At 40.2% G+C, this 16,691-nt stretch overlaps 1 protein-coding gene across 1 annotated transcript; it reads left to right on the top strand.

Annotated features, from left to right (window-relative positions):
* Window positions 1-863: 863 nt before the first annotated feature.
* LOC108677924 lies at window positions 864-14,925 on the top strand. Its single transcript, XM_018166237.1, has 10 exons — window positions 864-896; window positions 1,835-2,022; window positions 2,217-2,403; window positions 2,637-2,874; window positions 8,103-8,294; window positions 8,667-8,779; window positions 11,571-11,715; window positions 11,982-12,158; window positions 13,097-13,209; window positions 13,686-14,925. Exons 1-10 carry the CDS (start codon window positions 864-866, stop codon window positions 13,824-13,826), a joined length of 1,527 nt encoding a protein of 508 aa, XP_018021726.1. The 3' UTR covers window positions 13,827-14,925.
* The last annotated feature ends 1,766 nt before the right edge of the window (window positions 14,926-16,691 follow it).

The following is a 16,691-nucleotide window of genomic DNA, read 5'->3' as shown; positions in this document are numbered from 1 at the left end:
CACGGCTGCGCTTCCCATCTTTTCAGTTAATGTACGGACTTTTCACTCCACGTATCAGCATGCTTCTCCATAACTAGTTTTTGGTAGATAATATCTACAACAAGGAGGCTGATCAAAAATTGAGATAATACCATTCACAAGAGAATAAAAACTACAACCCGTTAACATTTCGAAAAAGTGTAGAAGTCGTAGATTTGATGAACATTAATATTCAAAAGTTCTTTTATCATAACTCATTTTAAACAAAGTTCACTTATTTTTTTTCATTACTGTCTTTCGTTTTGTAAATAACTAGCTGGTTAAGCCCGGAAAAATTCATTTTACCATCTCATTTACGGCTCTGATTGAGAACCGTGAGGCTTCGAACGCGCGCGCAGCCGTGCACCACCAATTTTGTGCACCAATAAGCCTTTAATCGAACTACGTTCCGGAAGGCAGGAATCATGATGGTCCATTACATCCAGGGCAGTTGTGGTCTTCGGCAGGTGACCCCCGATTGCTGGCCATTCCTCGGCCACCTAAAAGCCGCCAGTTGCCGCAAAAAAGAGGCTGGTAGGATATCATATTACAAAGACTACAAGATCGAGGGTAGCAGATTGATGCTACTACAAGCATCGAGGGCACGACCTTGAAGCAGATCGATGATTTCACACGATGGTCGTGAAAATCTCGCTCTCAGATTTCGCCGCACTCTGACTACGATTCTTTAGAAGTATTAAAACTTTTTTGCGTCATTAAATTCTCAATTAAAGCAAGAGAAACAAAACTCAAGCGCATGGTTCAGCATTTTCTGCATATCAAGCTGCCCGAAACAACCACATTAGTCACTTTGAATATTACAACAAAAATTTCCCTTTGGAAGAATGATCTCGTTCACTAAAGTCGTCTTCGTCAAGGTATCCAAAGCAAAACTGTTCACTTCTCACACTTTGGAAGTCTCCTTCCAAAATCCTACATTACTCAACAGCTATATCACTACAACATGATTCCACTGCAATAAGAAAGATTATATTTTCGTCCCCATTCCTTGCGTGGCCAGCCTATAACCTCAGTCGCCTCCAACTGCTTTATCGCACTTAACTTACTGCCCCTGCAATTTAATGAAAAATGGTAAAATTGAGCATTCAAGCCTATCTGCGCAGATGCGCGTTCTTTGACCCTTGTCGAGTGGTTCACGCACTGGGCGCCACACTCTTGTTACCCCCTTCAGGCCCCCGATCTCTGCCGCGTCTACGTCGTGGGGGTACCCTGGCCTGCGCGTCGGCCGGACCCGGCATTAACATGGTTCAGGCCAAACGGCAGAGGCTCCCCGCCCGGATCGCTACCGGACGGCGGCTCCTTCATTTTTTCTCCTAAGGGTAAGGGAGCCTCGGCCTCGCCTTCCCCCTTCCTACATCTTTGACCGCCTATCTTTCCTGGAGCTCCTTATGTCCTTCTCTCCTCCCATCTTTTCTTCCTACTCGTTCTTCTTCTCCGGACCCAGGGGTATCCATCCCAACCCTGGCCCGCACCCCTGCTCAGTCTGCTCCCTCCCAGTTACGCGGCGAAGATATTCGTTTCGGTGCTCCAGTTGTAATGCCTGGACCCACAAGCGATGCTCCCGACTGCGCTCCATTAGTCTCTACTCCGAAGATTGGATCTGCAATACGTGCAGACGGTCTGACCCGTTCCCAGCCAGACCCTCCTCCCCCCAGACGGCCTCACGGTCCTTCATTTTAAGCACCTCGGCCCACGTGGTATCCAGTTCATCACCCGTATTTTTAACATCTCCGTCTCCACAGGCTCTATCCCATCCATTTGGAAAAATTAAATAATTATTCCAATCCTCAAACAGGGGGAACCCGGAAACCAGGGCTCTTCATACAACCCTATCTCCCTCCTTTGCCCTGTAGCCAAGATCAAAGAGAGTCGTGCTCCCCTACATCTTAGGATCCCTCACTACCGTCCCCTAGCAACATGGTTTCAAACCGGGACACTCCACTGTCACCGCCCTCCTCCCGCTCGCGCACCAGATTACGACGGGTTTTAAATCTCGGCGCCCTCCAGCCCGCACAGTCGCCGCGGCATTCGACAGAATCGACCACCCTCTCCTCCTAAGCCTGATCGCGGCCTCGGACCTACATCACAACCTGGTCCGCTGACCTGGTCCGCTGGACCGCTGACCTCCGAGGCAGGCAGGCATCTTGCCTCTAACTCAGAACTCAATCACATTTCAGAGCCATCCACTCGGGCGTTCCCCAGGGCTCGGTCATCTCGCTGGCCCTCTTTAACCACTTCATCTCCGACATCCCAGTGCCGATCCCCAACATTGCCTCATACGCCGACGACCTTACCATTTTCGTGTCGTCCCCGAGCTCGACGCTGCGGAGGCTGAGCTCGCCTTGCTCCTTCGCAGCGGCTCAGGTTGGTCCGCTAACAAGAAACTGGCCGTGGCTCCTGGCATTCCTCGGTCACGCTCTTCACTCCAGATACGCACCAATCTCGATACCACCCATCTGCCACTGTCTGCAACGGCATTATCCCCCTGGATAAAACTCCCAAAACCCTAGGCGTCACCTGGGATACGCACTTCACTTTCTCCCCTCATACAAGAGCCGTAGCCACGAAAGCGACGGGTTCTCTCCGCATCTTAAAAGCCCTTGCTCCATGGCACCAATTGGGGCTTCTCCAAGGAGGAGAAGGAGGAGAAGGCTTCTCTCAACTACGCGGCCCCCATCTGGTACACTGTCGCCTCACGCACAGTAACTGCCAGTCTGCAATCAATACAAAACACTGCTTTGAGACTAGTCACCGGCTGCCTCAAAATGGCCCCTATCGCCCATCTTCCCCAGGAGACCGGCGTCCCCCCTTTGTCCGTGCACCTGGACCTGGCTTGTGCCCAGTTCCTCGCCAGCGCCCTCCCATACCTCATTTCGCATGGTTTCCGCCCCTCTCGGGACCGCCCTATGAAAGCCTCCATCCAGTCGAGGTTCGGCCACCTTGTCACAACACTCTTGGCAAATGGTATCTTACCTGCCGGGGCATACGGAGAGGCCAAGCGGTTTCTCCGCAGGGAGATAACCTCCCGCGTTGCGGTGACTGACGCTATAAACGCCATCCCCGCAGCTCCGCCACCGCCGATCGCATCGGTGGAGGCCTCACTTCCTCGCCCCCTACCGCTCGGCGCTATCCCAGCTTCGTTCGGGATACTGCAGCTCCCTGGCGTCCTACTCCGCTAGGATCGGACGCTCCCCCAGCTCCGCCTGCCCGGAGTGCGGGGATCCCCTCCAGTCCGTTCAGCACCTCTTAATCTGACCCGCCTTCCCCACGTCTCTCAGCGTCTCCTCACTGTGGGACAGCCCCGTGGAGGCAGCGGCATTCCTGGACACCCGCCCTGCCTTCGCCCATCTCCCCCCTCTTCCGGTGCTTGCCCTCCGCCCACCACCTGAGCCACCCCCCCCTCGGCGAGCGTGACGGACGCAATAAACAACAACAACAACAAACCCCCTTCAGTATAGAGTCCACAGTTATAGAATTTATAACTAACAGTGAATACGCTGCAGTCGTCCATGCATTTGACGTCGTCTACCATGGAGGCATCTTACAGAAGATGACCGTATTTGTCATGGATGATAGTAGGGCCTGTTTAGTGTTTTCTGAGAGACGTCCTGGCCTTGCTTTCTCTTATCACTCACTAAGAAGGATGGGCTCCAAACTCATATCCAACTTACAGCGGAGTAAGTTGGATATAACTTTATGAACTCATATCGTTTCCTTGGAGTTCTATTTGATCGAAAACTGAATTAGGGCACTCTCATATAGCGAGCCTGGCCTTCGGGTGCCCGGCAGACCTACACCTGCCGCGAGTTCTTGCTGCGACGGTGGGGAGCTGATGCCACAACTCGTCGCCAGTTGTACAAGGCGGTAATACTTGACTAATCCTGCTCTTTCCTGACTCCAGCTGCAATATCTCACTTGAACTCGTAGGTTTGAAAAAAAAAACTGTACTTCGCTGCAAGCCTGCACACCAACAACAAATTTGGAAATGAGCTAACTTGATGCCTTTCAATTTGAGACAACGGCAGATCAAACTGAGAAGCCCGCATCTTACATCCTACCAGATTTACATAATACATAGTTCCGGCGCTATTAATAATATATGCATTGCGGAGCTGGTCTAGTCTGAGAAGCCCTATAGCGTGTTCAGCTAACAGCTGCCAACTCCTATATCTGAAGCTGTGCGTAGTTATTGCATGCCTAGAGTAGACTGGGCGTTGCCTTCATGGGACATTATTCAGTTTAAATTTTCGAACAAGGCTGCGTAGCCAAACAAAGTAGTCGCTGCTCACTTATTAATACTAATTAGCATAGATATATTAAGAAGAACCTATAAACTTTGCATATTTCCAGGGTTGACATTCAAATTGTTCAAGTATGGTTTCCAAAGAAAACAATTTGGCGAGGTCAATCAGATGGAAAAGTTGCTACACATTATTGAGATGAATCTGATTGTGCGCAGTTGCTACACATTATCGAGTTATTGAGAATACTGATCAATTGCATGACAATTTATCGCGTGTGAAATATACAAGAGATGTGTTAGATAGCAGCACTGCACTGTCCCGATCGTTTTGTTTGAGTTCGCTACTAAGCCGCCAGTGAGTGCGGCGCGGTCATTCGATTGAGCAATGAAGTTACCGTGAGACTCCTCAACATCCGGTGCTAAAATACGATGCAATCAATGTTAAAATACAATGCCGATTTTTCTCTAAATTGCGATGAAATGTCACTGCGTATTAATTTTTTACACTACCTCAGGTAATCACAACGTTTGACCCGTCCTCAAACTTCAATGTATTGATTCCTCCCGAAAAACATTTTCCGCATTTATCTCGTGAGAAAAAATTCCTTGCAATCTGAGAAGAAATAATCATAACAGCGGCACGTCACCATGCAATCAGTCACTGTGTTTGATAATGAAGATATCCCGCCGGCAGCCTCGCAGTTCTCGGCAGTCCCGCGTGACTTCACAGTGCCGTGCAGTGCGCAGAAAGAAGCCATGTATGAATAATGAATAAGCATTGTTCAATGCATGAACGAGTGTTTCTTTTTGAGTAAAGGGAGGCACATCCGCAGTAGAGAAGTTCAATTGTCAGTGTCCAACGTTTAGGGAGCGAAAATAATTTGTTGAAATTTATCATTTATCCTTCTCTGTTAATCTCTATTTATCATTTGTTACATCGAAACCTCGATAAAAGCGTCCTATATGACACAAGCGGATATCCAAATAGCCATGAATTAGTGGTACCGATTTATAAATACAATTTGCAATAATAGTTAGTAATTCGTAGGTATTTATGCATTTCAAGTGCCTATAATACCTCCGCGAACACTTGCACTCTCATGATACTGCCTCATTCACTTCAGAAAAGACGGAGGTCAAAATGACCGTGATTATGATCTCGTTCTTTTTTATTTTCATTTTTTATTGTAATTCAACAATGTTATATAAGTAACTTAGAATTAGTATTTTGAAAAGACGCAGAAGACGTCAACGCTGAATGTGTTGTTACCCTAAAGTTAATCGGAAAAACACTTAACTATAATCAATTAAAGGTTGATCATTGATGGCTTTAATGGATTGTAAATATTTTTCGGAAAAGAAAAAAAATTTAAAAGCAGAGAAAATCGCGCTGTTATCACACTCAGGAACAACTTCTTTGTCTCACCGAGACATGAATTTCTTAATTTAGGTAATGAAGATATTACGCTTAAGTTCAAATTCAAAGTGTACTGCATGGAATGTAAAAAAAACTGGTACATTAAGGTTCAGATTTCATTCACATTGGAAAAAATACGCTAACGCTAAAGAACCTGGTGCTCAAACGGCCATAACACTTGTTTGTCCAGTTGCTTGTTCAGTTCAATCGAGAAAAGACAAATTATTGTGAGACTCAATCTCCATAGTGAACTTGATGAAGTTATGTTGCAAGCTTGTGTAATAAAAGGAAAGGTTAACATGACACGTAATACGTCTAAGGACGTATGCTTCAAAATTGAATATGTGGCATCGACGAATCAATTATAGAATATTGGCAACATTGTTCTGGATTTATTTCTCTTCTTGTTGTCATGTCTTTTATTTGCCGATTTAGGTTTCAACTTTTATATTATTAATTGACCCACTGTGATAACGGATTGCACTTGGATTTTAGAATTTTCGAAACCAATTTTTGCTAAAATATGATGAATTTTTATTTTATTTTATTTGCTTTAAATTCTCCGCTAAATTATGATTCGAACAATCCATTTTTGTAGCAGATGGTGGCTGATTATTCATGGGTTCAGCTAAGGTGTGTTATAGATCATTGTTAAGATCATTTAATGGTATAGATCATTGTTGCGGGCCATGGACCAGTGTGCAGTGTCTTTAGTTGTGAAATGGTACGTATCTTTTTGTGAAGGATTTTTTTTGTGATTGTAGAAGATTGCTGATAAGGTAGACAATAATTTGCTCCCCCGTCCGTGAATGAGGGATCAGTGTTGATATCATCCGTTGATAGCTTTTCATTACAATTTGTTAGCATCATATATTGCGGATGAAAGAACAGTAGACTATTAAGCTATTGGGTATCAGGGGTAATGGATTTTTTAACAGTAGATTACACATAAATGTCGTGATAAGTAACCTGTAATTTTTTTAGTAGTTTGTAGTCAGTAACAAGTTAGACTAATTAGTACAAGTGCTTGTGGCTCTGTTTGTACAAGTTTAATTTTCTGGTGCGAATTCATCAATTATTTTCTACTTGCGCTTGCAGGGTAGAATAGTCTAACGAAATCGTTAGCTAACGTGATATCGGAAAATTTCGTTATTTTTTCATTCATTGAAGCTGTCTGATAACCCTAGCTTAAAAATCTACAATGTCAGCAAAAAAATTCATTATTTTTTTCATTGCTCTGTCGGCGTACAGTAAGTACATGCTACCTACATATATAGGATAATATGCTTAATTATTCTTATCCTGACTACAAATGTAATGTTATGCATCAATTTGAGGTTTACTTCTATGATGGCCAGATATTGTGATTCTGTGAACCTTTTTTGTCACGGCAATCTCTGCCAATCTAGCCGTCCATATAAAGTACAAAACCATTGAATTTTTTAAAGGAGAGTTACTGCAATAGACTAGGTTGCTGTGCAAATGGCGGCAATTCAGCAAATAATCTTGAATGGAATTAATCGATTTTGTAGATAAAATTATAGAATTATTTTATGTTAATTTGTATAGCGAATAATTTTACACTAATATAATACTAATATTCAAGCTTCCATACAAGACGGGAGAGAAACAGAAACGAAACGGATGTTTACTCATTTTCAATTTAATACTTTGTAGAATAACAGAGTTATGAACTATTTAGACTTAAATTTCAATCAATAACATTTTTACAAATCTGGCATGAAAAACAACGCTCTTACGTTTCCCATGTTCGCACATCAATCGTTATTGCAACCACGAACCAATTAATTCGGTCTTACCCGACGTTGTACTTTTTGTCGTGGCAAAGTTAGCACATGTTCCTTGCCGCCCTGCAATGTTCTCTTCTTGCCGCTGATCCACATTGTGTTTACTACCGTTGCCATCGAGTATTATAAAAATAATACGATCTTTCGAAAGTACATAGCACCTGAGTAGCACGGGGAATGTAATTAGTAAAAAAAAAATTCGGAAGTTTTAAAGTAGATGCCTATGCATTTATTTATCAAAACTGGTATAAAATATTGCCTAGACTAGCATAACCGAATACAAATTTTAAACGAACATTATCTGTAATTACAACCTGAGCAAATAATACTTTATGTCAAGACCACAAATTATGTCAAGCCATTGGTCTTGGAGATAATTAATAGAAAACATAAATTACTAATACCTCGAATGGGTTATATTACAGTCGTCTTAAATTATAAGAAGCTCATGACAAATATATGACAATAGCAGAAGAAATTGGTGCATAGTGCTGTACGATCGCATGCACATAGTCTACAAAAAAAAAAAACGATCGCCTTCAAACCCTTACTCAGTTTGTGGGTTTATATGAATTTAAAGTTTAAATTCCTAATTTTTCCTCGCGGCAAGGCAGCGACAGCGCAGTGTGCCCAGAAAATTTCGCTGACGTAGGGAGCGGCTGTGTGTTGGCTGGCGACGACTTCCTCACAGCTGAAGAATCTCAGAACTTCTGCCGCAGCCACTACGGTCAACTGGCCGTGCTAAGCCACTGTGATATCTTCTCTGACGCCGTGAACTACGTGACTGGTATGCTTGGGGTTGCAAATATCGAGATAGTAAAGATGGGAGTCCTGTTAGTCATTAATAATTTGATGCGTTAATGTTTTAGGTAAGGCCGGGCAAGCGACCGTGATATCTTCTCTGACGCCGTGAACTACGTGACTGGTATGTATGGGGTTGCACATATCGAGATGGTAAAGATGGAAGTCCTGTAGGCTGTTAGTCATTCATAATTTGACGCGTTAATGTTTTACGTAAGGCCGGGCAAGTGACTGCGATATCTTCTCTGACGCCGTGAACTACGTGAATGGTATGTGTGAGGTTGCACATATCGAGGTAGTAAAAATGAGAGTCCTGTAGGCTGTTAGTCATTCATAATTTGCTGCGTTAATGTTTCAGGTAACGGCCTGAACGACAGCTTCTGGGTTGGGGCGAGCTACTCGACATCCCGCGGTGCCTGGCAGTGGCGGGACGGTACACTCGTGGGCCTGGGTGTGCCCTACTGGGGGCAGGTGGGAGTACTGCATCGGCCGTGGGCTCTCAATATTACAATTTATTCTGAAAAATGATGATATTGATAGTTTCCTTTTGATTTAGAAAGATTTTATGCGATTTAGAAGAAAAGCTTTTCAATTATGATTTTTATAAATATGAAATCGTTTTTGACTTCTTTTTGGCGCATTTTCTCATTTATGAAAAAAATGCACTATTGTGCTCGCCATGTCCGTCTGTCCGTCTGTCTGTCCGTCCGTGACTTCATGTTTTCGTCGACGAGAAAATGCGCTCTCTGTCACTCACCTCAGTGAGTACTGAGTTATATTTTTTTTAATAGATTGTGGCTAGGCGACTCTTTCAAAATGGGAGTAATTTAAGCGACGAAGCGAAGTTATTCAAAATGAGAGTTTCAAACAATTATATTTAGGAGTAAAAAATAATAACCAGAATAACTCTGCATTTGTAACTGGCTAAAGAACCACAACTGAACGGGGTTTTACGAAATTAGCCGTTTAATAATAAGTTAAGAATTTATATTACGGCCTACATAAACTGGAACTTTTCAGTTGACAATTCTGAAGAACGAGCAAAGCAAGTGAATAATAGAAATAATATCTAAATCAATGCTTCGAATATAACTGATGACTGTTTATTTGCAATTTGATCTTCTATTGTAACAATGAATAGGCTATTCGGATTTATTAGATACTACCTACGAGTTCATCGAAAATAAGGCAAACCGACACGTTCTTAAGCCAGACCACAATTTCATCTACGAACATCTTATTGGACTACATCCTAACGTTTATGTTTATGAGCTGATTAATTATTCATAGCTCTGATAAAATTTCATTAGTATACATGGCGTACCAGTATGTAACTGGTTGATATCAACCTAGCCACTATAGAGTTGCTCAACTCGCGGAAAAATATTCATTTCCACTGATTTTAATCAAAATCGTCAAATCGTAGATACTTAAAAAAATTCGAATGCTGGAAATGATTATACTCACCCTATCGTCTAGCGAAAGATCGTCCAAGGATTGCGGTAGTGAGAGTCTATATATAGCGGGGAAACGCTGCTAGATTGCTGATGCCAACAGCTAAATTCAGGTCGTAATTACCTATCAATTACCTATTATCTATATTTCAGGTCGTAATTACCTTTCCACAATATATAATTTAACCATATTTCAGCCTACGTGAAACTTAGGATTCTAGTCAATGATTAGTGAGTCTGATCGTCAATTATTGGAAATTTTTTCTGGGCATTTATTGATTTTGTCTTTCTCAAATTTTTTCTGGGCATTTATTGATTTTGTCTTTCTCAAATAACAGAATACTTGTTAAACACCACACAAGAAATGCCATCTGTTTAAGTATCTTTATAGAATCACGTTACCCTTCAATGTAAATAATATTTTTCCTTGATGATCGATGGATCATCTAGTGTGATGAGGGCATTGCAAATCTAAAGGTCCTTTAAAAATAAAACATCCCTACGCTGAAGTACGGTACAATCATACAGGCGATGTGAAATACCAAATCTGAACTAGTACCATTGGAGGAATTAAAATGAGGTAATAACGCATAAAAGAGTCTTTTAGTTTTGAAATGTTAAGTGCTCATCCCAATCGCTGAGAAGAATGCGCAAGATAAAATTCGTAAAATGTATTTGCGCAATTAAATAAGTCTTAGCAAGTCATACCCAGGAACTTGGTATACATAAATAAATATCAGTACTGTCCGCCATCACAACAACGGTCATAATGAATATTTATTCTTAGGAGTAGAGGACATTTTCAGTTATCTTGACATGAAAAAATTATTGGGAAAATCCTGAGAAACTGATCGGCTACTCGATCGGCCTTGTATACGGAAAAGACGGGAAAATGGAAGCTCTGTATTAACTAGACTCGATTAGAAAATTAGTTTTAGAAGAACAACGGAGCTGTTTCAAGGTAACGTATTTGCTACCAATTAACTATCTGACGAGGCTGAATTGTTTTACTATACTAAAGAGGGGAAAATGCCCAAGATCAAAAACGTAAACCTTTAACATAAAACTCGTTTTTCTCGCAATAATTTTGAGCATCAGTCGAAAATATTTGGAAAATTTGGGTATAATGTAGACTGTTGTAATTAGAAAAAATTCAAACATGGAAAACAATTTAGTTTAAGGGACAGTAGCGTGAATGGATAAGACTGAATCTATTCCATTTTGTATACACAGAGAATCGTATCGAACATCAGACGATTCTCAGGTGATAAGAATCTCATATTTGAGCCTCTCGCATAAATAAGGCCCGATGAAGTGACTGAAATTCAGAGCAAAATCATAATTTCAACTGTTATGAGGAGGATGTAATTATTTTCATTCGAAAATTCATCATGATAATGTTTATCCAATATTTGTGAAAATTTTTAAAGTATTTATACAATTTTAACCTGTCGGTCTCAAGTGAGTTGTTTTGGTAATTTATGTCGGTAACATTTTGTTCATTGCGCTTATTGTATCGGTATTGTAAATGTATATTGTACAATAATGATGCAGTAGTTGCCGCAAAGGAGCATATGAGAGAAACTCGATTTTGCTGAAACAAGTTAAAATAAAGTAGGTAATTTTTTTATGTCTAAAAATGAATAGCGTTATGAATTTTCTTTTCAATGAAAGGAAATGTTTCGCTGCTTGCGCGATTCAATCAATTATTTATATATTCCATCCTTCCATCGGATCGTTTTATAATAACTTACTTATGTCCTAATATATATGCTGGATAGGCAAGTTATCAATGTATGCGTTTACAGGCTGAGGGAGGAAGCGTGGAGCCTGACAGCAGTTACCCCACATACTGCGCAGCGCTGCACACCGAAGGAGGTTTCTATTTCGGAGACTACGCATGCAATGCTCCCGTCGGCATTGCTCCTTTATGTGAAACTCCACCCAGTGGTGGTAGGTAATGGGAACTTTGCTTAAACTTGTGAAATTTATGTGTCGAGGAGTCAGCTCTAGTACCACTCCTCTGGAGAATATGCAATATTAATGTTTTTACTGAGGTAAGTCATCTACCCTCGGCGTCCACAATTCAACGGGCATGATGTGGCCAACACGGTTTCATTATTAAGATTCATGCTAGGTTACGATGTTATATCGAAATAAAACTTTAATGCTTCATATTGATAGGTTATATGGTTAACCCCTCGTATTTTGCCGTGCAGATGGAGTTTGTGACCTGCCTTTTGTGGCGGTTGGATCTCAGTGCTTGCATTTCGCCGTCGACCAATACGCTAACTTCAGCTTCTCTCGGGACTTGTGTCAGCGCGAGGGAGGAGACCTGGTCATACTTAAGGACTGCGCTCAATTCCGAACTGTGGTTGATCACATTCACCAACAAGGTAGAGCATGTAAAATAAATGATACTGATAAGTTTCATTTAGAAAAAACTAATTTATTTATATATTATTAATTTCATTCATTTATTCACCTATAACTACAGGGTCACTGAGAAGCGCTGTGTATATGTTTGAGTAGCCTAAATAAAGTTCTCTCTGTTCAAAAATTCACCTATGCTAAACTTCCACTTCCATGTTAACTTGTAAGTAAAAACCAACCTTAGTGAAAATGCAATTTTAAATGCAGTAATATGAAGTGAAAAACTTTAAGCTTCATTATGTTTTATTAATCATCCAGCTGATGTGCGCTGTTTCCGGATGATTCCTAAAGCAAATAATTCACAAAACTAATTGGGTCGATAACCAAATTAAGTACGAGACGTTTTGACAGGGGCAAGAATCTTGTATATTCTTTTTTGTGCATCATTTTTTGGTAAGTCATGACTGTTTCTACCTTCTCGGCATGATTAGGCTTTAAAAAAAAAGTTACTTAGACCAAGTTACTTAAATCTCTTCATTCAAGGAAATTCGTCATACGTTACAGATATTAGATTCCGTTGTAAATAGCATAAAAAACATTTCCACTTTCTCTCTTCCTATATTGCAGTTTCATTAAAATTGAATTCTTTCATTAGGTTTTAATTATTTATATAGCCTGAGACAAGAAGAGAATTTTCTTCAACATAAATGTCAAAAAATTTCTTCTAAAAAATAGCTTTGGGAAATGATCGTAATCCCCAAATTAATATCATCACAGTGTCAAAGTTCACTCAAATTAGTGGAGGAAAAAATTTATTTTAAATTATTTGGATTTGAAATTTAATGAAACTCGCCTATCATTCCGGAGTATTATTCAACGGATCATTGATGTTCGTCTAGAATGTCCTGAACTATCTATGGATCTCTAAAAACAGTCGAAGCTAACATTAGATCACGTACAGGTTTGGAGCCTTCGTACGGCTACTGGATCGGCGGTGGAGACCCAGCCGAGAACGGCGACTGGAGGTGGCTGGATGGCACGGCGATGGCCCTCGGGGTGCCGTACTGGGGGCAGGTGAGAACAGTTTGTGCTGTTATGTGATGCATGTACTGTGCTGCACCTTACTGGGGGCAGGTGAGAACAGTTTGTGCTGTCATGTGATGCATGTACTGTGCTGCACCTTACTGGGGGCAGGTGAGAACAGTTTGTGCTGTCATGTGATGCATGTACTGTGCTGCCCAGTACTGGGGGCAGGTGAGTACAGTTTGTGCTGTCATGTGATGCATGTACTGTGCTGCACAGTACTGGGGGCAGGGGAGTACAGTTTGTGCTGTTATGTGATGCATCATGATTACTCCCCTCTCATTTAGCCTGAATATTTATATTTTAACTTGTAATTTTCAAATCAAACGGACTAAAACTTACCAAACAAAAAAAAAATGTAGAAATTAAAACGCATTTTGAAGGAAAAAAGGTAATAATATTCATGTATAGAGTATATATATATCTGATCTGTGGTCTTCTGACTGCGGTACTCAACGCCCCTGCAGTACCCCGGTGGTGAACTGCTGCCCAGCAACTCGACTTACGAGCGCTGCCTCGAGCTCGACGCTGAGAGAATGCATCGCTTCAACGATCTTCCCTGCACTCAACTCAGGCGTCCGCTCTGCTCTACTCCTCCTCTGGCGTGATGTTCTCAGGCCTTGTTAAGTGCTGTTGGTGACAACAGTAAACTGTGTTTGACCTTCTTAATTAACGAGCGCTTTTAAATACCACCACCACCTTGTACACGAAGGCGTTTTTTTCTGTTCCTTCGACTGAAATCTAAGGCATCCCGAACCCGTCAAGTCTCCTTGAACTATTAACTAGCAGGTGAACCAAGAGTTGTCATGGAAATTTACGCCCGTAATTTTTATTGCTAAAATAAAAGTGATACGAATTAGAGATAGTTTTATATTCAAATCCAAATTTTGACATGAAACTCCCATTTGGCTCCAGCTTTGTGAAATGTTGGGAAATTTTATTAACTTCTCTTTAGAATAGAATGTGCATCTATTAAATATATATAACTTACAAATAGACTTGTATAAGTTCGGTCGATAGTACGAAAGAACTTATATAATAGAAGCGTGGCCCTGGAACTCCGAAAATATATATAGATGCTATTCGAGCGAGTATCTACAATTCCTTCCAATTAGGGAAATTACCCAAAATTAAATTTTAATTTTAGTGCAGGAATCACGTGGCGCCTCAAAATGCTGCTTTAAATTGAGTAATATCTTTGTTTAGGTTGAATAAGTAAATTCTAAGTTTATTTGGAAAATAACGACTGTAATCAAAATCAAACTTAGAAACGGGTGCCAAATTACAGTTCTATGTTAGTTACATTCTACATACATTCATTTAGTTACATTCTATAATGGTAATAATTACTGGTCATTATTTGATTAACATTGATTTGCTTTGACAATTGTGGGTGTATAGGCAAAACTGGGCATGCGCTGGAATATCTCCAGTAAACTTATAATGCAATTGGCTTCAAATAAACCAATAAACTTTGGTCAATAAATTGTAGATGAAGCTGCAATTCCCGTTTACAAATACCACTGAATAATCACTGACCATTGAATAATCACTGAATAATCACTGACGACGCTGAATGGTATTGCACCCTAAACTGTTACAATAAATATTGTAAATAAGTATTTACAATAAATATTAGTAATTTGAACGAGTTTCACCGAAATGTGTGCTTCGTATTGGCTTGAGGTTTAAAAAAATTGTAATGAACTCTGAACTTGAATAAAATAGTTTAAAGACCTTATCCTCTTCTTATCTACAATAATGATGAAACAAAACAAATAATGTATTCGCCGGTGGCATTTGTGGCAACAGCGACTGACGAATCATTTCATTTTCTTTCAATGAAGTACCTGAATGAGTAATGAAAGCTGTATATAAGGTAGTTTTTAATATATTCCTGTATAGGGGCTCGTGTTGAACAGGTCGAGGCATGTTCAACAGGTTCAATGGTAAAGAGCGTGTCGAAAATGATTGACACTTTGTCAAAGTATTTTTCATGTTTCTCGTCATGAGTTCTATGAAGATTAGAGCATTCTTTTTCACGGAAGGGTTTAGAAGCACATTAACTAGTGAAAAGGTAGTTTTATTGCATAGGAATAATGGCTTGTTATACGTATAAAAAATCTATTTGATATTTGAATTCATTTTTAAGCTCTTAATAATAATTCATTATTCCTTTGAAAATTAACAAACATTTTAAAAATTCCTCCAAATTAATTAGGACCGCATTCAGTATAGGAGCAACACAAATTAAGGTATTGGACTTCTTATAAAGTTTCTTAACAGATGTACAATATATTAATAATGAAGTATTATTGAAGATGTATCGCATATCATTTTTCAATGGAAATATAATATTCCATCATGATTGCTGAGGATGAATTATTCGATTGAATATTATTTTATTCAGTCATGAACTATACTTTTCACAGCTTCCTTGTAACAGAGCATCAATTTATTTTTCCGCATTTGAATTTCCTTGTGTTTGCCACTAACATCAGATCCATTGAGAATAAATGATAGATTACGACGAATAATGTATTAGTCGGACCACTTCCCGCGTTGATCTTAAATCGATGCTTCACATTCCTCACAGTTTTTCGCCGAAATTATGTAATCAGTGGACATTCAACGACTTTCGACGAGAAAATGTTCATGGTGTATTTTTTTTTCTGGACGAAAACATGCAAAACAGTCGGTTTAGCAGGAGCAGTCTCTTCTTCATTGTTCAGTGAACGTCATGTGATATTAACAGAACTTGCACCTTCGGCCTGTGTTTGAGCCTAAGTAGCCTAAAAGATTACAAACATCGACGAATGACATTGATGAGAGAAAAATAAAATTTTTCGACTGAACACGTTGAGCGTAATGTTGTTAATGCTGGGTTTGATCTCATTCAAGATATTTTAAATGGATGGCTATTATTGTGTTTTTTGCTGGCATTATTGGATATTATTACAAATTAACTTGTTGATGCTTGTCAAAAATTTAAATTCGTAATTTTTCCACTAGACTGGATAATCTTATTAAATGGATGCATCCATCTTATAATAAATACATCCATCTAATAATAAAAAATCATCCTCCCGAGCTGTACTGAGCATACCTGCTTTATCTCCTTTTAAATGCAATAGGCTCGGTATCTAGACTACTATATGATAAGTGAGGTTTGACTGCGGGAGTGAATGTCATCGCTTAGAATCTGTAAAGAAGCTCCATTTCCTGTGATTGAAGAGCATAAATAAATTATAGATGCCAATACAGATGGCATTAGCGTTTGGCACTTGAGGTGTCAAAAATGAACAGGAAGAAGAAACTGACCATTTAAGCAAGTCCCTCACGAGATGTTGCCTTAATAGTCTGTAGAAATTGGCGAGAGTTGAACAGGATGCGATGTAAATAGATTGGGAAATAGTTCATATGAATATTTCTGGCAAATAACGTTCATAAAATGCTTAACAAACTTTACACTT

This window comes from Hyalella azteca, unplaced genomic scaffold (genome assembly GCF_000764305.2).
Source record: "Hyalella azteca isolate HAZT.00-mixed unplaced genomic scaffold, Hazt_2.0.2 contig16660, whole genome shotgun sequence".
In the NCBI taxonomy this organism is placed as follows: Eukaryota; Metazoa; Arthropoda; class Malacostraca; order Amphipoda; family Hyalellidae; genus Hyalella; species Hyalella azteca.
The sequence above is the reverse complement of the archived record's forward strand: the minus strand, read 5'-3'. Positions and strand labels throughout refer to the sequence as shown.